The 24133-nt window shown below is 47.1% G+C and overlaps 2 protein-coding genes across 3 annotated transcripts; one reads left to right on the top strand and one right to left on the bottom strand.

The window, feature by feature from the left end:
* Positions 1-9101: 9101 nt before the first annotated feature.
* Positions 9102-12163, bottom strand: B3GALT6 (beta-1,3-galactosyltransferase 6). The gene has a single exon (XM_071448993.1). The coding sequence runs from the start codon at positions 11929-11931 to the stop codon at positions 10915-10917; it is 1017 nt and encodes a 338-aa protein (XP_071305094.1). The 5' UTR covers positions 11932-12163; the 3' UTR covers positions 9102-10914.
* A 453-nt stretch (positions 12164-12616) lies between these two features.
* SDF4 (stromal cell derived factor 4) lies at positions 12617-24076 on the top strand. 2 transcript variants are annotated; one of them, XR_011682598.1, is made up of 8 exons: positions 12617-12817; positions 13599-13966; positions 17655-17791; positions 18148-18261; positions 20232-20390; positions 21297-21472; positions 22778-23260; positions 23393-24076. XR_011682598.1 is itself a non-coding variant. In XM_071448789.1 (7 exons), exons 2-7 carry the CDS (start codon positions 13659-13661, stop codon positions 22952-22954), a joined length of 1071 nt encoding a protein of 356 aa, XP_071304890.1. In that variant the 5' UTR covers positions 12617-12817; positions 13599-13658; the 3' UTR covers positions 22955-24076. The 2 variants fall into 2 exon arrangements, 1 of the variants encoding a protein (XP_071304890.1); XM_071448789.1 differs by having other exon boundaries at positions 22778-24076.
* The last annotated feature ends 57 nt before the right edge of the window (positions 24077-24133 follow it).

The raw sequence follows: 24133 nt of genomic DNA, 5'->3' as shown, positions 1-24133 counted from the left end.
TCCTTTTTCCCTCTTTTTCCCTCTTTTCCCCCCTCTTTTTTTCCTCCCTTTCCCCCTCCCTTTTCCCCTCCTTTTCCCCTCCTTTTTCCCTCTTTTTCCCTCTTTTTCCCTCTTTTTCCCTCTTTTTCCCTCTTTTTCCCTCTTTTTCCCTCTTTTTCCCTCTTTTCCCCTCTTTTCCCCTCTTTTTCCCTCTTTTTCCCTCTTTTCCCCTCTTTTCCCCTCTTTTCCCCTCTTTTTCCCTCTTTTTCCCTCTTTTCCCCTCTTTTCCCCTCCTGTCAATCCCAGGAATTCCCAACGAGTTTTATCTCCCTGGGATTCCTTCAGTGCCTGTCTGGGAGCTTTTCACTTTTCCCAGAATTTTTTCCTGGCTCCCAGTGAAAATTCCCAATTTTTTGGGATCAAACCTGTGGACGGGGGAAAGGGATAGGGTGGGAAAAAATAAAAATCCCTCCAAAAAAACCCCAAAAACCAGGCTAAATGCCCTTTTCCAAACCTCCAGCTCCTTTTCCCTTTGGGAAGGGAAGCTGGGGGAGAGCAGAGGCTGCAGATCTTGGGGAGGATTAGGGCTGGACTGGGCTCCAGGAATGTAAATGTGTCTGAAATGTGCCTGGCTCCATCCTGGCTGGAGATTCCTGCCTGGAGCCCAGGCCCAGCCTTTGTTTGCCCACCCTGGCCGGGCTGGGAGCGCCCAGGCTGGGACTTGGGAATGCTCAAATATTTGGGACTTGGGAATGCTCAAATAAATGGGATTTGGGAATGGCCAAACTGGGATTTGGGAATGGCCAAACTGGGATCTGGGAGTGTTCACACTGGGATTTAGGAATGCTCAAATAACTGGGATTTGGGAATGGTCAAATAACTGGGATTTGGGAGAGGTTTTGGTGCTGTGGAGGAGATTTGGGGGCAGCAGGAGGAGCTGGGGGTAAAATTGTGGGGATTTCCTTTCTTTTCTCTTCCTTTTTCCTTTCCCCCTTTCCCCTTTTCCCTTTCCTCTTTTCCTTCCCCTTTTCCCTCATCAAGCCCAAACATTCAGCACCTCAGCACCTTAAAAATTAATTTTTAATTAAAAATCACCTTTTAGGGATGCTTTTTCCCTCAGGTTTTAGCAATTCTCACTCCAGGGTAAGGCCGGGATGTGCTCCCAGATCTGCTCCCAAATCCCCCTGTCCTGCAGGAGCGAATCCACACAAAATCCAGGTGTGAACAATTCCCAAATATTGACCTCTGTGTGTGTGTGCAAAATCCAGGTGTGAACAATTCCCAAATATTGACCTCTGTGTGTGTGCAGAATCCAGGTGTGAACAATTCCCAAATATTGACCTCTGTGTGTGTGTGCAAAATCCAGGTGTGAACAATTCCCAAATATTGACCTGGGTGTGTGTGTGCAAATCCCAAGTGGAAATTCCCGCTGGGGAAGGAGCCGGAGCTCGCAGGGAAGGGAGATGAAGGGATCTGTCAAGTGGAATTCCAGGAGAAGTGGAAACCGCCAGAAATGGAGACTCTGGAATGTGCCTAAAATAAATATTCCCTGCTGGGTGTTTATTTTGTCTGGAGGTTCCTGTTCAGGGCTGCAAATCCCTGCCTTGGGGTTCTCCAGGGAATGAAGGTGGATTTGGGATTTGCCTGCTGCAAATCTTCATTCCCTCATTCCCTGCAGGATGAGGCTGGAATTGGGCTGGGTTGCTGTGGGATCGCTCCTGGAATCCCAAAAGGTTCAGCTGGGATGGAATTCCAGGGTTCCTCCTCCCCTTCCTCAGGGAAGCAGCTGAGAATGATTGGAAAAGTGTCCAGGTGGGATTGAAATCCCTGCCTTGAGGTTCTCCAGGGAATCCAGGACTTGGCATTGTCCTAAAGTGGATTTTGGGAATTTTCTGCTGCAAATCTTTCCTTCATTTCCCCATTCCCTGTGGGATGAGGCTGGAATTGTGCTGGGATGCTGTGGGATCACATCCAAGTCCAGCTGCCCCATTTGTTTTCCAGGATTCTCTGCCTGGATAAAACCCCCAAAATTCCCTCAAAAAATCCCACTTTGGGAGCACAAATAATTGATCATTGCATTAATAATAAATCCCAATATTTGGGTTTATTCCACAAGGCTCTAAGTTTATTCCTTTTCCTTCCCACACCTTTGATTTTCCCAAAGGAATCCCTCTTTCTTTTTGGGATGTTTTGTGGGTTTTGGGGTTTTTTTTTTTGGTGGAATTTTGGGGGTTTTTAAAGATTTTCTTTCTGATTTTCAGCTCGTTGCTCAGTGCTCCCCCCAGGACACATTTCCTGGTTTTCCTGGATTTCCTGGACGGAATTCCAAGCTGTTCTCTCCCATCTGGAATCCAGACACCCACAGCAGATGTTCCCACTAATCAGAGCCTTCCAGATGTTCCCACTAATCAGAGCCTTCCAGATGTTCCCAGCCTTGGGATGTTTGTTTTACACAGGCAAAATCCCCCAAATTCCCCTCCAAATCCCAAATCCAAGAGGGAAACACCATCCCTGGGACTGACTGTGTATTCCCAAGGGATCTTGGAGCCTTTTCCCAATGGATCATGGAGCTTTTTCCTATGGGATCATGGAATGGATCACGGAGCCTTTTCCCAATGGATCCCAGCCCCATTTCCCAATAGATCCCAGCCCTTTCCCCAAATGTTAGGAAAATTAATCCACAAAAAACCAAAAGACTCTGTCTCCTTTTTGGACACAAACCTCCGATGTTTGTGGATTGATTTTCCTAACACGATGGATCCCAGCCCCTTTTCCCAGTGCCTGCGAGCTCCCGTCCATTCTGGGAAGGCTCCAGGCACAGGAATCCCAGGAATCCCGGGGATCCCAGCCCCATTTCCCAATGGGTCCCAGCCCCATTTCCCAATGGATCCCAGCCCCATTTCCCAATGGGTCCCAGCCCCATTTCCCAATGGATCCCAGCCCCATTTCCCAATGGGTCCCAGCCCCATTTCCCAGTTCTGGGAAGGCTCCAGGTGCGGAGCCCCGGCGATCCCAGCCCCAGGAGGGCCCGGGGTGATCCCTGCTCTGCTCCCCGTTCCCTGGGAATGCTGCTCCCTGTTCCTGGGAATGCTGAGCCCCGTTCCCGGGAATGCTGAGCCCCATTCCCGGGAATGCTGAGCTGTTCCCGGGAATGCTGCTCCCCGTTCCTGGGAATGCTGAGCCCCGTTCCCTGGGAATGCTGAGCCCCGTTCCCTGGGAATGCTGAGCCGTTCCCGGGAATGCTGAGCCCCGTTCCCTGGGAATGCTGAGCCGTTCCCGGGAATGCTGAGCCCCGTTCCCGGGAATGCTGAGCCCCGTTCCCTGGGAATGCTGAGCCCCGTTCCCGGGAATGCTGAGCCCCGTTCCCTGGGAATGCTGCTCCCCGTTCCCGGGAATGCTGAGCCCCATTCCCGGGAATGCTGAGCCCCGTTCCCGGGAATGCTGAGCCCCGTTCCCTGGGAATGCTGAGCCGTTCCCGGGAATGCTGAGCCCCGTTCCCTGGGAATGCTGCTCCCCGTTCCCGGGAATGCTGAGCCCCGTTCCCGGGAATGCTGAGCCCCGTTCCCTGGGAATGCTGAGCCCCGTTCCCGGGAATGCTGAGCCCCGTTCCCTGGGAATGCTGAGCCCCATTCCCGGGAATGCTGAGCCCCATTCCCGGGAATGCTGAGCCCCGTTCCCTGGGAATGCTGCTCCCCGTTCCCGGGAATGCTGAGCCCCATTCCCGGGAATGCTGAGCCCCGTTCCCGGGAATGCTGAGCCCCGTTCCCTGGGAATGCTGAGCCGTTCCTGGGAATGCTGAGCCCCATTCCCGGGAATGCTGAGCCGTTCCCAGCGCGGCGCGGTCGGACGGGGCCCGGCGGGAGCGGCGTCTGCCGCTTGAATTCCCCAGTAACAGCTCTGCCCTCCAGCCAGGCTGGAGCCGGCGCCCGCAGCAGCCCCGGGCATCAAAAACTCCTCTGTGCCTGTGACACTGGGGCCTTTGATGGAGCAGCCCGGGACGGTTTCAGCAGCGGGGATTAAATATCCCAAATATCCCAATTAGTGCAGTTCTCAATTAGTGACAATTAGCTGGTCCCTCTCCAACATTCCCCACGTCCCCATCCCTGCAGGAGGAGGAGGAGGGAGGCAGCAGCAGGAGGAGGAGGAGGATGCTGCAGAGATTGTTCTGGGGATGATGAGGATGAATGCGAGGTAAAATCCACTTCCCAGCCAGAATCCCGCATCTCAGAGCGATGGAAAATTGGAATTTTGGGATTCTGGCTTGCAAACAGCAAAGGAGAAGAGGCTGGATCTGCATAAATTTGCCCAGCAAAATTCTCTATATTAACATAAAGAATTATCATATATTATCATATCTTATATTATCATATATTATATTATCTTATCATATATATGATATGATATTACTAATTACAAAGAATTCATTAATTTGTGTTCTACATCCTGCCCAAGCCCCCAAACACAGGATTTTCCCTCTGAATTCCCACTTCTTTGTGGGAATGAGAGGAAAAAAGCTCTGACAGGCAGTGTTGAGTCCCAAAATGTCCAAGGGGAAGCACAGGAATGTTAAAATTCTCCCCAGTTCTGGCTGGAAACCCAGGTGGGTTCATGGCTGTGCTCTTGAGGGTCCCAATCCCTGCTAAATTTGGGAATCAAAGGTTGGAAAAGCCCTTTAGGATCCTCAAAACCACCTGGGTGCTGTTGTTCCCCAGGGCAACTACAATAAAATTCTCCTTTCCCTGGATTGTTCTGGATTTGCCCAGAAAAATGAAAAAATAGGAAAAAAATTCCTCCTATTTCCATTTAACCAGGATCCCCCATTCACCACCAGGGCAGGATGTGAGTTCCCAGCACTGCAGGGTGATCCCAAGAATGCCTTAAGGAGAATTTCATCCCAGTTTCTATCCTGAATTTTGTATTTTCCTCGCCTGCCCTTTCCTGCTCTGCAAAGCCAGGGAGGGGAACGGGCAAAGCTGTGGAAAAATGTTGGACTTAAAGCGTTAAAAAAGGAGAGGGGGAAAAAAACCCCCAAAATTTCTGGCTTTTAAATCACCCTCAGCGTTGCTGATGCCGTTGTTTAGGAGCCGCTGTTCCAGCCCATTTCACGGCCCAAAGCCAAGGGAAATGAGCTGTTTGATGTCTGCAGAGGCTTGGAAGAGCCATGGAAAAGCTCCCATGGAAAGGGAAGCGCTGGGATAAACACTCCCTGATTGCAGGCAAGGGCTGCGGGGAACCAGGAATCATTCAAGGAATGGGGGCATTTTCCTGGAATTTTCATCCCTATGGGGAATATCCTGAGCTGGGAGGATCCAGGGGACCAGAGTCCAACCCTTATCCCTGCCCAGGACACCCCAAAGTCCCACCTGGGAGCGTTGGCCCTGCCTGCTCCCCATGAGGGAAATCAGGGATAATTCAAGGAATGGGGACACTGGGACACCCAGAATCACGGAATTAGGGAATAGCCTGAGCTTGGGAATCAATCCCTCTCCAAATTTTCTAATCCAGGTTTATTTTCTCTTCCTCCAGGTGATGCCTGAGGTCCCACCTGGAGCCACTGCCAGGATCAGGAGATGCTGACTCCACTCAGGAATTCCTTTTCCAGCCTCCTGGCCCAGGCTCTGGTTATTCCCTGCCTCCTTCCTGGCAGGAATTGCAGGTTTTCAAATTCCCTCTTGGAATTCAAAAAGTCATTTTCCTCCTTAATTCCTCCTTTTCCCCCTCAGTCCTTCCCCTGAGGTGCCCCCAGGGAAAACCAGGCCAGGCCAGGCCCGCTATCCCGCACCTTGCAATATTTATGGATTTCCTTGGAGACAGAGCTCTCTGGGAGCCTGCAGCTCAGGTTTTAGGATTTATTTCGGTGTCTCCAGCCCTGCTGTCTGAGCCTGAAAATAGCAACCGAGGCTGATCTTATCAGCAGCTCTTGGAGACTCCAATTATCTCCTCCCTCGGCTCCTCCGCAGAAATCGGATCCTGGTTATTGTTTTCTTATCCCACTCCCTGTCCTCAAAAACCTCCCAGCCACAGCCCGGGAGCTTTCCAGGAGCCAGGCTGCAATTTTATAAAGTGGGAGATAAGCAGAATTCCCAAAATCCAGCCAGGCCTGCACCCCAAAGCCTTGGGCTCAATGTTCCGAGGGAGAAACTGAGGCAAGAATTCCATTTTATCAGCTCTTCCTGATAAATCCCCTGGGAATTATGGATCCACAGCACCAGGTCAGGATTTGGGAAGTCTGTCCTTGGATATGGAGTGGGAGATGCCAGCAATCCTGACTCCAATTAACTGCAATTCCCTAAATCCAGCCAGGCCTGCACCCCGAAGCCTTTGGGAGCAGTGCCTGAGAGGAACGATTTGTTCCCAATGTTCTGAGGGAGAAACTGAGGCAAAAATTCCATTTTAGCAGCTCTTCCCACTAAATTCCCTTGGAATAATGGATTTATGGCACCAGGCTGGGATTTGGGAAGTTTGTCCTTGGATATGGAGCCAGAGACTCCAGGATTCTGCTCTTCCCTAAGTCCAGGCAGGCCTGCATCCCAAAGCCTTGGGCCCAAAGTTCTGAGGGAGAAACTGAGGCAAAAATCCCATGTTAGCAGGTCCTACTGCCCAATTTCTTTGGAATGATGGATTTATGGCATCAGGCTGGGATTTGGGATGGATCACCATCCCAAAAACCCCTGGATGTGGCACTTGGGGACACGGTTTAGTGGTGGATGCTTGGATTTGTATCTTGGAAAGTTTTTCCTGAATTTTTAATTCCAAGATTCCAAGGAGCAGCTGAGTCACCCTCATCCCACAAAATTTCCTCCTAGCCAGGAATCCCTATGGAATTAAAGGGAATGATAAAGAAAAGCAGGATAATTCAAATTTTTCCAAGTTGTTGTGCACAGCACCTCAAATTGGGAAAATCCTGAAGATTCTCCCGATGTTTTTCACAGCGGGATTTGGGAAGGGACAGCAGGATCTGCAGAGCTCTGGACTCTGAGGAGCTGCAAATCCCAGCAGGGAAAAAATCACCCAGGAAACTGCAAAAAAACTCCAAAATTAATCCCAGTCTGGGATTTCAGTTTAGCAAAGCCATGGATTCACCCTGGATCCAGCCCAGCACATTCCCAAGGGTGAGCAGGACACTCATTTTTGTGGGATCAGGGCATGGAAAGAAGGAGAAATAATTACCCAAGATAAGATCAGAAGGATTGGCCCCAAATTCCAGCTCCCAGCACCTCCAGCATCAGGATTTTGGCAGATCCAGATCCAGAGTCCTGGCTCGAGTCCTTCCCTAAAATCAACACTAAAGTAAATATTTGGAGTTGTCCTGGCCAGCAGCAGCTCTGGATAAACGCTCTCTCCAGTGATGATTCCAAGCCCTCTGGCACCACCCCAACGCCATCGATCACCGGCGGCAACGGCGACGTTTTCCTTTTTCAAAAATCAGAATTGTTCCTTTTCCAGCCTTTCTGCTCCTCGTGGGTCTGTGCTTTGTGGGAGCTGCTCCACTTGGCCAGAGCTGCAGAGTGGGAAACAGGCAGGGCTCACCTTGCTGGGGTTTTGGGGGCAGGGGAGCAGGGGGCGATGGGCACCACCAGAAGGGAATTGTGGTTCCCCTTTGAGGTTCCTTGCCAGCTTCCCGGGCACTCCTCGGCACCCCCAGAGCTCCTTGGATCCGTGGATTTCTGAGTTTTCCTAAAATCTTGGGTGGTGTCCAGGTTATTCCTCATTTTCTCCATGTTTTCCATGATCAGAGGTTCTTCAGCCTCATTCCCAACCTTTTGGGGACATCTTGGTGGTGGCCTTGGCATCTCCAGAGCCCTTTGGATCTGTGGGATCATGGATTTCTGAGTTTTCCTAAAAACTTGGAGCAGTGTCCAGATTTTTCCATATTTTTCCACTTTTTCCCACCTTTTTCCATGTTTTTGCATGAGGAGATGTTCCTCAAATAAAAGAAAATTCTAATTTTCCCCTTAATTCCAGCATCTAATCCAGGTGAATTTTCCTGTTGAAAAGAGGAATCAGCTCCCAGTCCCACAAAAAGTCCCCTGGGAAACTCCTGGAGTGTGAGTAAATTTTTAATAATTTTTAATAAGAATTTCTAATTTAAATCAGGGTTTTTAATCACCCCAGAAATTGGAGCAGGGGTCCCACATGAACGGGTTTGGGAATTAAAATCCTTTGGAAATTCCTTTGGAAAATGAAATTTCCCAGCTCAAATCCATGGAATTTTCAGCTGAGGAAACACCAAAAATTCCTGATTAAAAGGGGACACAGGGACTGGGATTTTGGGTTGTTCCTTTAAAAAAATCCAGGAATGGTTTTCATTATTTTAATTAAATGTCAATAATTTTATTAATTTTCCTGTATTTTAGGGACCTCTTCAAATGTTTCTCTTTAGCTTTCCACACCAATTTTCCATGGATTCCATGGAAAAACACGGCGCCTCCATCCTCAGTAATTCCCCCATAATTCCATTTTTTTAGTGGAAAACTCCTTTCCCTTTTTCCCCGATTGTTTTCTGTTAAAGTCAGAGCCCACCACCCGATTTCAGTCACAAACCTCTGGTTTTAAATGAATTCCTTTTTATGTTTGTTTTAAGGAATTCACACTTCCAAAGGCCTGGAGGGACCTCTAGCGACTGCCGGGGACAGGCAAAAAACCCGGGAATAAATTCCCAAAGGGTCCCTTGGCTTCAACAGCAAAACCCCAAAGTTATCCCAAGTTATTTATGGGAAAATCAGTTTCTTTTCATTGCTGAGGGAAGCCTGAGCTGTTTGAGGGTGGAATGTTTGAAATTTGGAGGAAAATTGATTTTAAAAATCTTGGAATGCTGAGGATTAAAGATTCCAGGGAAATCAAGGAGGGAAAATTTCTTTTAAAATAATTTGGCCTCATCCTCACCTGATTTTGCTTCCCAGGTGGAATTTTCAGGGAAAATAAAGGGGAAAGGTGGATAAAATAATGGGAAAATGGATGTTATTCTGGGAATAAATGGATTTATCTGGTATCTTCCTGAGAAAAAGGGTCAGATGGATAAAATAATAGGAAAATCTATGTTTTGATGGGAATAAATTGATTTATTTGTAATTTTCCAGGGAAAAAAGGCTGAGTGGGATAAAATAATGAGAAAATAGAAGTTATGACGGGGATAAATGGATTTATTTGTAATTTTCCTGGGACAAAAGGGTAAAGGTGGATAAAATAATGGGAAAATGGATGTTATTCTGGGAATAAATTGATTTATTTGTATTTTTTTTTTCTGGGAAAATAAAGAGAATACACTGGCAAGAATTATAAATAAATAGAATTATAAATAAATATTCACATTACAGGTAATTTATCACGACACAGACAACACTGATGAACCTCAGATGGCAAATGGATGTTTAAAAAACTGGGAGTTGCTGACATCCTGGAAAATTCCTGCTTTGGAATAGGATATGTGGGGAAAAGTACTCCTTGGTAATCCCTATGCATGCATTATAATAATAACTATAATTATTAGAATAATAATTATAATAATTGAGTTCAACATGCTAAAATAATTGAGTTTTTGCAGGATTTTAGTTTTGTTTTAGGAAAAAAAGCCTTGAAAATTTCAAAATAAAAAAATCTTCTGAAGATTTTTGATCTTCAGTAAATAATTAATTAAAACAAGAATAACCAAAAAATAAAATTCCAATGGAACTGATCCCTTTGGTTTTCCTAATTCCTAAAATTCCTAATTTTGCTAAGCAACAAGAAAGAGAAATTGGCACTTTTTTAATTTTCAATTTTTCTGTGCCATTTGTCTCTTGCAGCCAGAGCTGGGAAGGAGGGAAAGGAATGGGAATGAAAGTGCAGAGTGCAACAAACACAAAAAACCCAAAAAACCTCACCAAAAAGACGTTTAAAAATGCAATTTTACATTTCCAAAGTAAAAGCTGCCCACACTGCAGGGGCTGCAGCTGGCACGGGGCACTGGGGGAGCTCTGGAGCAGCTGCCCCTGGAGAATGTGGGAATTCCAGAATTCCTAACCCCAACCCTAACCCTAACCCTAACCCTAACCCAAAGCAATCGTGCCCGAGGCTGCGGGAGGCAGGACGGGGGAACAGCCCCGTTCTGGACCTGCCACTGATAACGAATTCAGTGAATGTGTGTGGAGAGGGGGGGAATTGCCCCGGCCCTGAGCACCTCTCCCTGCAGCTGTCCCAGGAAAAGCCGATCCCCGTTCCCACCCTCTGGAATCCTCTGCTCCCACTTTGGGCTCTTCCCTCCTTGCCAAGGAATAAACAGCAGCCTCATTTTAGCCTTATCAGCACCAAAACTTAGCGTGACCTTTAGCAAACCAACCTCAGAATCTGATCCCACTTTTCATTCCAGTTCTCTCCCCCCCTTTTCTCTACTTTTTGTGTTTTGACACCTTTTATTTGCCTTTAATCCTGGCATTTGACCTTTTGCTGTGCTTTCTGGCACTTGTTTTATTTTATTTTTTAAGCATCTTTAACCATGCCACGTCAGCAGCTCTCAGGGAGTGTCAGGGTGACAGAATGAGTCGTGCAAAATCTTTCTAAGAGTAATTAACCCTGAGTCCAATTAGCTGCTCTTCCCTAAATCCAGCCAGGCCTGCATCCCAAAGCCTTTGGGATCGGTGCCTGAGGGGAATCATTTGTTCCCAATGTTCTGAGGGAGAAACTGAGGCAATAATTCCATTTTAGCAGCTCTTCCCACTCAGTTCTGCTGGAATTATGGCTCCACAGCACCGGGTTGGGATCTGGGAGGTCTGTCCTTGGATGTGGAGTGGGAGATCCCAGGATTCTGCTCTTCCCTACATCCAGCCATGCCTGCATCCCAAAGCCTTGGGCCCAATGTTCTGAGGGAGAAACTGAGGCAAGAATTCCATTTGCATGGGATTCTCCCCGTGTAACAGCAACCAGAGTCCACCACCCCGAGGCCTCTTCCCGAGGCCTTCAGGGGATGCCGTCTTTCCTCTGGCAGCACTGCGAGGGAGGCACTCCCCAGTCGTACATGTAGGAAAGCCTGAGCTTCACCTCCTCCTTACAGAGCTTCCCTTCCTTGGCCAGCGTCTGGTGCTTCTCCAGCATGTCCTCGATGCTCTGCTTGTGAGTCACGATGTATTTGTTGCTGCAGCCGCGCGATTTGTACTCGGTGTCGAAGCGGGGGTCGTGCACTCTCTTCACGTCGATGGGCGCCAGCCACACGCCCAGGGACACGTCCTCGCTCTGCCACAGGTTCAGGTAGTCCCTGCTGAGGCGCAGGTAGCGCACCAGGTCGGCGGAGATCACGTAGCCGCCGCCCAGCGCGTAGGGCAGGTAATAATCGCACAGCAGCCAGGCGCTCTCCTTCCACTTCCCCCCGGATTTCACCCGCCCGCGGCCCGAGAAGAAGCCCCAGTAGAGGCGCCGCGGCTCCTTGGCCCTCAGCTCCTCCACCAGCACGTCCAAGCGCACGAAGGTGTCGTCGTCCGCCTTGAGGGCGAACTGGAAGTCCAGGTGCGCGTCCAACCACACGTAGGTGGCCAGCACCTTGGCCGTGAGGTTCTCGTAGGAGTCGCGCAGCTCGGGCAGCAGCAGCAGGTCGCGGTGGCGGCTCTGCTCCAGCTCCAGGCTCCGCAGCTCCTCGGCGCTCAGCCCCGCCGTGCCCACCACGAAGCGGCTCCAGACGTGGCCGTGAGGCGCCTGCCGCGCCGCGGCCATCCAGGTGCTGCGGATGATGCTGCGCCGCTCGCTGTACTTGGGGCCGCTCATCACCACCACGGCCACGAAGGCGCTGCCCTCGGGGCCGGCCGGGGGCGCGGCGCGGGCCCCCCAGCCGGGCTGGCTGTGTGGGAGCGCGGGGGGCGCGGGCAGCGGGCGCAGCCCCTCGGAGGTGCACTTGGCGAGATAGAGCAGGACGGCGGCGCAGAGCGAGAGCCCGCCGAGCCCCAGCGCGGTGCGGTGCCGGCTCAGCCGCCGCAGCGCCTTCATGGCCGCGGGGCCCCTCACGGCGGCACCGCCGCTACGCCCGCCCCGTTTAGGCGGGAACGGCGGTACGGCCGCCGGGAGGGGACAGGCTTTCTGCGGGAGCGCTCACGGAGTGCCGCCTCCGCGCTGCGGTGGTTTCATGGCTCTCCCGCGCTTTCCGCCTTCTCCTCGGGGAAGCGGCCGTTCCGTCCCTACTCCTGCCGCGGCTCCGGCGGTTCTCGCACCGGGGCAAGGGGCGGGAAGAAGGGCGGAGGCCGCAGCGCCTGACGCTGTGGCCGCCATCTTTGAGTAGGGCATGTGAGGCCGAGGAGGCGCCATCTTGGGTTTGGGCACTGCGCCTTGGCCGTGCCTTCTTCATGGAATCATGGAATGGGAAAAGGTTGGGATGGGCTCAAAGCCCATCCAGTGCCACCCCCCGCCATGGGCAGGGACACCTTCCACTATCCCAGGTTGCTCCAAGCCTCAGCATTGAGCATTTCCAGGGATAGGCAGTCACAGCTGGGGCAGGGGTTTGCATTAGATTCTATTTAAGGTCCCTAACCCAAACCATTTCATAATTCAAAGAAAACGGCCACACACACAGAGCCAGGAAGCAGGAGGAGATCAACATGTTAACAACCGAGATAATGACAGGACCCCCCGGAAAACGCCCCTTTGCCCCTCACTCTGCCGGAAATGGCGGCTGCCCTCACCTAAGATGGCGGCCGCGCCTTCCCGCCGCGCGGCGCAGTGAGGAAACTTCCGCCTCCATCCCGCCTCCCTCGGGCCTGGCAGCGCCGGGCTCCGTCAGGGGCCGTGAGGGCCTCAGCGGCGGCCGGGCTCGGGCTGAGCCTCCCCGCGGCCGGCACGGCGCTCGGGGCAGCGGCCGCTCCCTGCCCAGCGCCTCCCGGTGAGTGCGGGCGGCTCCTCCCGCAGCCCCGCGGGGATCGTGGAGGGCTCTGAGGGCTCCGAGGGGCTCTGGGGGCTCTGAGGGCTTTGGGGGGTTTTGGGTTCCTTGGTGCGTTCTCTGTTAGATTTAGGATTATTTTTCCTTGGAATTGAGCGGGATGGCCCCTGGGGGTCACTTCCACAGGGGGGACACTCGGATTTTATGGCTCTGTGACAGCTCCTCCCCGCCGCTGTTTCCTGGGTGTTTCCAGCTCCGCTTTCTCTTGGATCTGCTCCTATTAATTGCATAAATTTATTAATTAACAGGCCCTTTTAATGTCTGACATCAAAAACTCCTCTATTTTTGTGTAGGTTCTTCTGAATTTATTCTTGTGTGTATATTTACAAGTATCTCTATAGACACTTGTGTATATATACAAGTATCTATATATACATTTGTATATATATACTTAAATATATATACGTATATATTAAAGTATACTTATAAACATATGTATAGGTATACATATATATGTATGTATATGAATAAGTTATGTGCATATGTTTGTATGTATATAAATAACTTATGTACTTATGTGTATATAAATAAGTTATGCACATATAATTATATGTATGTAAGTTATTAATACTTTGCATAGGTTATTTTAATTTTTATATGTTCAATTATGACCTCTTTCTTCAGAGTTTAACTTGGTTTTTCTCCTCTTTTCCTTTTAGTTCATTTAACCCACAGTGACCTTTTGCTTCAGTTTAATTTGTTTTTTCTCCTTTTTTTCTTTTAGACCCCACAGTGATTTCAGCAGCCAATAAATAATAAAAAAGGAAAAAAAAAACCCATAAAAATGATGTCAAGACAAGCTTTCCTGTGCAGCTTGGGCTCTCTGTACTTGTCCCTCCTGTTCATCTTCCTCCTGATGGACGTTTATGCCAGGCCTGCCAACCACTCCGTGCTGAAGGAGCGGGCAGGGGAGGCCCGGGAGGAGAACGAGATCCTGCCCCCCGACCACCTGAACGGCGTCAAGATGGAGCTGGACGGGCACCTGAACAAGGAGTTCCACCAGGAGGTGTTCCTGGGCAAGGAGCGCGAGGAGTTCGAGGAGGACTCGCAGCCCCGCAGGAACAGGAGGAAGCTCGTGGGCATCTTCTCCAAGTGAGTCACGGCTGTGTTTGGGCTGCAGTCAGGTGCACCCAGCCCCAGGCCCTCACGAGGCTCATTTAGTAATGTATAATAAAAATAAACCCTTGGTTAGGGAAGGCAGGAGCCTCCCCTGAAACGGAGAAAATGAACCCCCTCATGTCATGGACATGCTTTATGAAAAATCCTTTTGTTAGGATGTTTTCTCCTGAGAAGCTGAGAGGCCTCAGAAATGAAATATAAACAATAATTATAAATATGCTGCTGTGGAATGCAACAGGTGCATCTGTGATTGGTCTCATGTGGTTGTTTTTAATTCATGGCCAATCACAGTCCAGCTGGCTCGGACTCTGGTCAGTCACAAGATTTTATTATCATTCCTTTCTATTCCTTGCAAGCCTTCTGATGAAAATTTTCTTCTATTCTTTTAGTATAGTTTTAATATACTATATAAAATTATATATAGTTTTATATAGTATATTCTTATATATTATATATATAAAATAATTATATTATATATAAAATTATATATAATAATAGATATATAAAATGATACATATATTACTCTAGTATATATAGTAAAATATAAAAATTATTTTATTTTTATATAATATATATTTTCTTTTACTATAATATATATCATAAAATAATAAATCAGCCTTCTGAAGCATGGAGTCAAGATTCTGATCTCTTCCCTCATTCTGGGAGCCCTGAGAACACCCACACCCCCCCTGAATTGCTATAAATTTTAAATTAAGGGGCTCTCAGGCAACAAAAATTTATGGGAGCAGGAAATAACAGGGAAGAAAATCAAAGGCTAAAATAAACAATGCAGGAAACTAAAACAACACTGACAGGGTCAGAACACAGCCTGACACCCTCGCCACCTCAAATTAAGGATGGACAGAAGCAAAAAAAACCTGCCTGGGCAATTTTCTAGAAAAAGAAGAGAGGAAAGAAACCAATCACTGTTTGGAAGGAAGAGAACAAAGAAAGCAATCATTGTTGGGAGGAAAGGAAGAGAACAAAGAAAAACCAATCACTGTTGGGAGGAAAGACGAGAACAGAGAAACCAATCACTGTTGGGAGGAAAGGAAGAGAAGAAACCAATCACTGTTGGGAGGAGAGGAAGAGAACAAAGAAACAATCACTGTTGGGAGGAGAGGAAGAGAAGACACAAAACAGTCACTGCTGGGAGGAAAGGAAGAGAGGACACAAACCAGTCACTGTTGGGAGAAAAGAAGGGGACACAAACCAATCACTGTTGGGAGGAGAGGAAGAGAGGACACAAACCAATCACTGCTGGGAGGAAAGGAAGAGAACAAAGGAAGCAATCACTGTTGGGAGGAAAAGAAGAAAGCAATCACTGTTGGGAGGAAAGGAAGGGGACACAAACCAATCACTGTTGGGAGGAAAGGAAGGGGACACAAACCAATCACTGTTGGGAGGAAAGGAAGAGAGGACACAAACCAGTCACTGCTGGGAGGAAAGGAAGAGAGGATACAAACCAATCACTGTTGGGAGGGAAGGAAGAGAGGACACAAACCAGTCACTGTTGGGAGAAAAGAAGGGGACACAAACCAGTCACTGTTGGGAGGTGTTTACCAGGGGCAGCCCCTGGGGCCTCCTGCCCCTGGTTTGGTTTTTCTCTCTAAAATTTTTGTTATTTTGCCTTGGTTAGAACCTTTTTGTTTCTAACGCTCCAAAGGTGGCTGAGCTGCCCTGGTGTGAAGGAAACCTCCAGGAGCTTGGGAGACCTGGAGCAGGAGGAGGAGGAGGGGGAGCAGGAGGCTCCTGCTCCTGCAATGGCCACAGATTTAATCAGCAGTGAAACGATCCCCACACACACCCCAGAGCAGCACAACTCAGCACCATGGAATAGGAATTGTTTGTCTTTCCTCAGCTGCCAGGGAGAAAAATCCCGGGCAAGGGGTTTTTATCTAGAGAATGTGAATGAGAAGAATGGGCCAAAAAAACCCCACAAAATTGGGAATTTTGGTGGGTTTGAAGATGGGAGGTTTAATAGTTCAAAACTGGAAATTTGAATTCATGTTTAAAAATCGGGAATTTAAATGAGTAGCTTCAAAATTAAGGGTTTGAATAGTTCCAAATTGAAAAGTTGGATTAGTGCTGTAAACTTGGGAATTTAAATTAGTGGCTTCGAAATGAGGGATTGTAATAGTTCTAAATTGGAAATTTGAATGAATATTTATTGAAATTGGGAATTTTAATGTTTTCAAAATTGGAAATTTTGATTAATCTGTTCAGAATTTGGAATTTTAATGTTTCAAAATTGGGGGTTTAAATTAATATTTTCAAAATTAGGGATTTTAATTGATATGTCAAACATGGAAATTGGAATTAATATTTCAAAATTGGAGATTTCAATTCGCATTTTAAATTTGATAATTTTAATATTTAAAATGGGGAAACTTAAGTCACATTTTAAAAATTGGATATTTTAACTCACATTTCAAAATCGGGAATGTGGACATTTCAAACTTGGAATTTTTCATTAATATTTTCACAATTCCGCGGTTTTGGCTTTGTCTCAGCCCTGTCGAACACCAGGTGGCAGAGTTGGCTTTATTTGCATTTTTAATGACAACGCCTCCAATCAACACCACAAGGGGCAGAAACTCTCAAAGCTTTGTTTGGTGCCAACTCGCCAGGAACAAAGAAATTTCATTAAAGTAATTATTGAATAAATAATAAAGAAATGATAAAAGCATCTCCCTGGTAGAAATTGTGATATTGAAACTCCCTAAATCTGCATTTTTGGGGGTTGTTTATCTCTTTTTTCATATTTAGTTGACATTTCAAGGCAAATCATATCTTGAATAATTCAAGTTTCAATCAAAACAACTCAGTGATGGCAGCAGATAAAGGCCAGAGGCAAACTGGGGCTTTGAAACTCTGGTTTTTCTCTGAGTTTTGAAAAAAATGTTTTTGAGGAGCTTTAAATAGAATTTGAAGTGGTAACAAAATAAAATCTGATTTTTAGTGACATTTTGAATTACAGAGAGTGGGTTGGAGATGCTTTAAATAGAATTTGAAATGGTAACAAAATAAAATCTGATTTTTAGTGATACTTGGAATATTTATTTCATGCTCAAAAAATAAAACCCTTCAGAAATTTTGATTTATTTTTGGTTTTGAACTGAAATTTTTAAATTAATTTCTTCATGAATTAAGGATTGATCAGATTGGGTTTTCCTGATAATTTCAATCAGGAAAATTTGAATTCTGCAGCTCTAAATCCAGGAAATTCCAGAAAACTTGTGGGGAACAAAGAGATGTGCAATGGTCAAAAATAAAAATTCAGTGAAATGTGAAAAAAGGGCTTGGAAAGAGAAATTGAGAGAGAATTCAAGGTCTGGAAGCAAATTTTTCCAATTCTGAATTTGGAGTGACCCAAAATTCCATCAGGAATGATTTGTGGGAAAAATTCCCTCAAAAACATGATTTAATTAAAGAAAATTCACTGAGTAATTACCTAAATCTTGCTAAATTAACGTAAATTAATGAAATTATTTACTTCAATTCTGAACTAAAGGCTGAGCTTTCACTTGTTTCTCACAGAGTCAAAAATATTCCTTTTTCTGGGCATTTTTGCTGAATAAACCAATTTATAAACCAAAGCCCAGGCAGAGCTTTCCCTGCTGAGCTCTGAACTGAAATCCTGTTTATTTTCCCTCCCTAGGGTGGATATAAATAACGACCAAAAGATCAGTGCCAAGGAAATGCAGCGCTGGATCATGGAGAAAACGGACGAGCACTTCCAGGAGGCTGTGCAGGAGAACAAAATGCACTTCAGGGCTGTGGATCCTGATGGCGACGGTAACATCCACAGTTTGTCCTCAAAAATCACTTCTAAAGGCAGTTCTGGCACCTAGAATTTACTTGTGAGATCAAATTTGGGTCTGGAATCCCAGATTTGGATTTTTGTGGGAAAGGATGTGCTGCAGGCAGCTCTTTATTTCAGAAATGAATTTAAAAAAAAGAATAAATTGAATTTTTCACCAAATTTTATGGCTAAAAAACCCCAAAAATGAATCAGGTGGCAGCTTTTACGTTGTCATTCCTAAAATTCAGTGTGGGGTTGTGGTGTTGGACTAAAACACCTGAAAATTTGCTGATTTTGAAAGAATGCAATCCAAAATTCCTCATTTCAGTTGAAATGTTCTCAATTCCAGGTCACGTTTCTTGGGATGAATATAAAATTAAATTCTTGGCAAGCAAAGGCTTCAATGAAAAGGAAATTGCAGAGAAAATCAAAAACAACGAGGAGTTGAAAATAGATGAAGAAAGTAAGTGCAGAACTGGGGTTTTGGTGTTAAAACCTGGGGGTGAGAATGGAAATGGGAGGGAAATGTTTGGGTGGTTCTGCCTGAGGAGGAGTTAAACAATAAACCAAAACTTCTGCAGTTTTTAATGTAAAATGTGCTGTGAAAATGAGACTTTTTTTTTTTTGAGGAATCTTCTGTTTTCCCCTTAAATAATAATAACAAAAAAAATCTGCTTTTTTTCCACCTGAAATTTGGTGTGAAAATGACATTTTTTAGAGGAATCTTCTTGGTTTTCCCTTAAAGAAATATTTAAATTTATTCTAAAATCCCCACAAAAAGTGAAGTCAAAAGACACAAATCCTTCATTAATCCTAACCAGAATCTGCCATGAAAATTGCAACTTTTAATGGCAATCTCCCCATTTTCCCCCTGAAATAAATTTGGATTTACTTGAAAATCCCCCCAAAAACTGAAGTCAGCAGACACAAATCCCACATTGTTCCTGACCAGCATCTGCCATGAAAGTTGCAGTTTTTGGGAGGAATTTTCCTGTTTTTCCCCTCCAAGCAACATCTCAGTTTCCTGTAAAATCCCCCTGCACCTTTCCCTTTCCCTGCAGGGCTGAGTCATTTCCAGTTTGCTTTGGTGACATTTTCCAGGCTGCAGAAACGCCTGAAGGGCAGCAAAGGAGCTGAGAATGTGCAGGGAAATCACCTGGGGCTGCTTGCAGGAAGCCCAGAGCTGCTGAGTCAGCCCTGAGGCTGCACCTGAGCCCCAGAACCTTCTGCAGGAAAATCAAATTATTCAAATCCTCCACTTCCTCGGGGGTTTTCTCCTCCTCCAAGCACACTAAATGTGATTTTTGGGGTTTTTATTTTAAATCAAAAGCACCTGAGGGTGCGGAGTTTAAGGCACTTTCTGCAGAAATTTGGATTTCAGGCTGAAATTGTGTTTTAATGAATTGATGGATATTGGCAGATAATTGGATTGTGGGGTGAAATGAAGGAATTCCATGGGATTTTGGTGCTGATTTTTCTGTTCATACACTCCTAATTCAACTTTTCTTGCAGCAAAAATATGGAATATTGTGATAAAAATCTGCAGGGTTTAAGCTTAAAAAAGTCATTGATGAAACAACTGAGAGCTTGAAAGGAAGGGGTTGTGACAGATTAAATCCTAAAAATGGATTGGGACAACTGAAATCCTAAAAATTGTGACAGATTAAATCCTAAAAATGGATTGGGACAACTGAAATCCTAAAAATTGTGACAATTTAAATCCTAAAAACGGATTGTGATAGTTGGAGTCTTAAAAATGGGTTGGTACAATGGAAAACCTAAAAGTGGATTGGGACAACTGAAATTTCTAAAACTTGGTTGTGCCAAATCCTAAAAATGGATGGGGGCAATTGCAGCCTTTGGGATGAATTGTGCCAAATCCTAAAAATGGATGGGGGCAATTGCAGCCTTTGGGATGAATTGTGCCAACTGAAATCCTTCAAATTCATTGTCCCAGATCTTAAAAATGGATGGGAGCAGCTCTAGCACTTGGGATGAACTGAAATCCCCCAAAGTGATTGTGCCAAATCCCACAAAGGGATGGGGGAATTTCAGCCTTTGGGATGAAATGTGTGAAATCCCAGAAATGGATGGGGGCATTTGCAGCCTTTGGGATGAGCTGTGATCCCAAATGTGCAGGTGCAGGTTTGGGATGAGCCCTGGGACACCATCCCAGCCCCACGGTGCCGGTGCAGGGTTTGGGATGAGCTGCAATCCCAAAGGTGCAGGTGCAGGGTTTGGGATGAGTTCCAATCCCAAAGGTTTGGGTTTGGGATGAGCCCTGGGATGCCGTGCCAGCCCCGCGGTGCCGTTGCAGGGTTTGGGATGAGCTGTGATTCCAGAGGTGCAGGGTTTGGGATGAGTTCCAATCCCAAAGGTTTGGGTTTGGGATGAGCCCTGGGACGCCATCCCAGCCCCGCGGTGCCGTTGCAGCGCAGGAAGTGCTGGACAATCTGAAGGATCGCTGGTACCAGGCGGACAATCCCCCCCCGGACCTGCTGCTGAGCGAGCAGGAGTTCCTGTCCTTCCTGCACCCCGAGCACAGCCGCGGCATGCTGCACTTCATGGTGCAGGAGATCGTCCGTGACCTCGGTAAGTGGGGCTGGCCTGGCAATTCTGTCCATGAATTCCATGGATTCCCATTTGTATTTGGATATTTGGGGCATGCTGCACTTCATGGTGCAGGAGATCGTCCGCGACCTCGGTAAGTGGGGCTGGCCTGGGAATTCTGTCCATGGATTCCATGGATTCCCATTTGTATTTGGATATTTGGGGCATGCTGCACTTCATGGTGCAGGAGATCGTCCGCGACCTCGGTAAGATGGGCTTTCCTGGGAATTCTGTCCATGGATTCCCATTTGTATTTGGATATTTGGGGCATGCTGCACTTCATGGTGCAGGAGATCGTCCGTGACCTCGGTAAGATGGGCTGGCCTGGGAATTCTATCCATGAATTCCATGGATTCCCATTTGTATTTGATATTTGGGGCATGCTGCACTTCATGGTGCAGGAGATCGTCCGCGACCTCGGTAAGTGGGGCTGGCCTGGGAATTCTGTCCATGGATTCCATGGATTCCCATTTGTATTTGGATATTTGGGGCATGCTGCACTTCATGGTGCAGGAGATCGTCCGTGACCTCGGTAAGCTGGGCTGGGCTGGGAATTCTATCCATGGATTCCCATTTGTATTTGGATATTTGGGGCATGCTGCACTTCATGGTGCAGGACATTATCCGTGATTTAGGTAAGCTGGGATTTCTTGGGAATTCTATCCATGGATTTCATGGATTCTCATTTTTTATGTGGATTTTGGGATGGAATAGTCTGGTGGAGTTCCATGGATTCCCATTTGTCTGTGGGTAGTGGGAGGGGTTTGGTTTTTTCACAGCTCAGTAGGAAATACCCATTTTCATGGGAATGAAATGAAGGTGTTTTAATTTTTTGTGGATTTTAACGGGAATGAAGGGAATCTGTTGTAACGTGTGTGCTTTTCCCAGATCAGGACGGGGATAAGAAGCTGACCCTGTCAGAGTTCATCTCCCTGCCCGTGGGCACGGTGGAGAACCAGCAGGCTCAGGACATCGACGATGACTGGGTGAGGGACAGGAGGAAGGAGTTCCAGGAGGTCATCGACGCCAACCGCGACGGCATCGTCACCATGGAGGAGCTGGAGGTGGGTCCTCGTCCTTTGCCAGCCAGTTATTCCAAAACACGGCTCTAAAAACATCACAAATTCACTTTCAGCTCATTTTTTTATTAAAAAATTGAGTATTTCCATTTAATTTTAATTTCGTGTTAATTGCATTTTAATTTCATGTTCTTTTCATTTTAAAATAATCTGTGGGAACAGCCAAACAAAGCAGGGAAAAATGAGAGAATTTAGGTCCTGAAAATTGATAATCCTTCATTTTTAACAGGAATTTTTTCCCGAGTTTAATTTGCAGCCCAAAATCCAGAAATTTTTCATTGAATGACCCACAGAAATCTTTGATTTCTTTGGTAGCAGCCTAGAAACCAGGAAAACCCCCATGAAATGCTTGTTACAGACCCTGTCCCTGCTTTGGGCCGGGGCAGGGGTTGTTGGGGCTGTGGGAGCAGCCCAGGCCGTGCTCGGTTGTGCCGTGCTCGGTTGTGCCGTGCTCGGTTGTGCCGTGCTCAGGTTTGCCATGCTCGGTTGTGCCGTGCTCGGTTGTGCCGTGCTCGGTTGTGCCGTGCTCAGGTTTGCCGTGCTCGGTTGTGCCGTGCTTGGTTGTGCCGTGCTCAGGTTTGCCGTGCTCAGTTGTGCCGTGCTCAGGCCGTGTTGCCATGCTCAGGTTTGCCATGCTTGGTGTGCCGTGCTCGGTTGTGCCGTGCTCACGGTGTTGCCGTGCTCAGTTGTGCCGTGCTCACGGTGTTGCCGTGCTCAGTTGTGCCGTGCTCGGTTGTGCCGTGCTCACGGTGTTGCCGTGCTCGGTTGTGCCGTGCTCGGTTGTGCCGTGCTCACCGTGTTGCCGTGCTCGGTTGTGCCGTGCTCAGGCCGTGTTGCCGTGCTCGGTTGAGCCGTGCTCAGGCCGTGTTGCCATGCTCAGGTTTGCCATGCTCGGTTGTGCCGTGCTCGGTTGTGCCGTGCTCACCATGTTGCCGTGCTCGGTTGTGCCGTGCTCAGTTTTGCCGTGCTCGGTTGTACCGTGCTCGGTTGTGCCGTGCTCAGGCCGTGTTGCTGTGCTCGGTTGTGCCGTGCTCAGTTTTGCCGTGCTCGGTTGTACCGTGCTCGGTTGTGCCGTGCTCAGTTGTGCTGTGCTCGGTTGTGCCGTGCTCGGTTGAGCCGTGCTCAGGCCGTGTTGCCATGCTCAGGTTTGCCATGCTCGGTTGTGCCGTGCTCGGTTGAGCCGTGCTCAGGCCGTGTTGCCATGCTCAGGTTTGCCATGCTCAGTTGTGCTGTGCTCGGTTGTGCCATGCTCAGGTTTGCCGTGCTCACGGTGTTGCCGCGGTGTTTCAGGAGTACATGGACCCCATGAACGAGCACAACGCGCTGAACGAGGCGCGGCAGATGATCGCCGTGGCCGACGAGAACCAGAACCACCACCTGGAGCTGGAGGAGATCCTCAAGTACAGCGAGTACTTCACGGGCAGCAAACTCATGGATTACGCCCGCAACGTCCACGAGGAGTTCTGAGCTCCCTCCTCCTCCCCCTTTCCAGAACTTTCTGTTCCACTCCCAACCCCCCCCCTCCAAAAACAATCCCAGGGAAAAAGGATTCAGCCGAGCAGCGGGAATTGGTGGTCGCGGATTCCCGATTTTCCGTCCGTCCCCGCTCCTTGGAGAGGATTTTCCTGCAGGAAAAACGGTGGGAATTCCTGGATTCAGGTAGTTCTGCTCCTTGGTTTGGGGGTGTTGGAGCCAGCTGGAATTTTGGGTGGGAGGATCTTGGAATATTCCCTGGTTTCCTTCAGCTGCTGATGCAGGGGATCCCAAATAAAGGTTGGGTTTTGGGAAGGGAACATTCCCAAATGTGATTCCAAGGAATGTTTGTCCTCCACACCCAGTTCCATTTGGGAGGCTCCTGAAATACTTGTTTCCCTCAGCTGCTGATCCAGGGAATCCCAAATAAAGGTTGGATTTTGGGAATTTTGGTGGTTCCAAGGAATGTTTGACCTCCTGGGAATATCCACACTCAATTCCAGTGTTTTTCTCAGCTTCCTCAAGAGTTGTTGGGAATTTAATGGAATTTTTTCAGGGAGCTGTGGGGAAGAATTTATTTAAAATGTTACAGAAAACCTTTTCGGAATTAATTTTAAAAAATAAAATAACATTAATTAAGATTAAATTAATATTAAAATGACATTGTTTTGTTGACATCTGCACTGGGAATGGGAGATCATGGCTTTAAAATGTCAGATTTTAGTTAAAAATCAAACAATTGGGAAGGTTTTTTTGGAATTTAAGCTGTTGGACAGAGCAGTGGGAGTTCCCATGGAGTTTGATGGCTGCTTAATTAATATTCACTGCTAAAATTAATGAGCTCTATGCTAATTAATGCTGTTAATGAGCTGCTGATGATGATTTGGGGGAAATTCCAGGCTTTGGGTGAGCTCTTTCCCAAATAAAATTGATTTTTTCCCTCTGCTTCCATCTTTCCTGGGAAAAACCCCTCTTTGGGAAAGAATTCCTGAAAATCTGAGATGTTTTATTTGATTAAATTTATTCTTAATATAATGTAAATACAGTAATTGCTGTCCCTCTTTCCCTTTTCCTGCTCTTTATTTGATATTTTTATTAAATTCCTTGGATAAAAGATTTTATATCCTTTTTATTTTGATTTTCCATTAAATATTTCTCTCCATGCTTTGGAAA

The sequence above is a fragment of the Agelaius tricolor genome, unplaced genomic scaffold, assembly GCF_023055355.1.
Source record: "Agelaius tricolor isolate 1412-34295 unplaced genomic scaffold, bAgeTri1.0.p SCAF_28, whole genome shotgun sequence".
NCBI classification, from domain to species: Eukaryota; Metazoa; Chordata; class Aves; order Passeriformes; family Icteridae; genus Agelaius; species Agelaius tricolor.
Note: the sequence above shows the minus strand (reverse complement) of the source record. Positions and strands in the feature narration are given on the sequence as shown.

Coding starts and splice junctions, on each gene's coding strand:
- B3GALT6 (XM_071448993.1), bottom strand. CDS start 11,931: ATGAAGGCGCTGCGGCGGCTGAGCCGGCACCGCACCGCGCTGGGGCTC.
- SDF4 (XM_071448789.1), top strand. CDS start 13,659: ATGATGTCAAGACAAGCTTTCCTGTGCAGCTTGGGCTCTCTGTACTTG. Junction 13,967..17,654: donor CTCGTGGGCATCTTCTCCAA/GTGAGTCACGGC, acceptor TTCCCTCCCTAG/GGTGGATATAAATAACGACC. Junction 17,792..18,147: donor TGTGGATCCTGATGGCGACG/GTAACATCCACA, acceptor TCTCAATTCCAG/GTCACGTTTCTTGGGATGAA.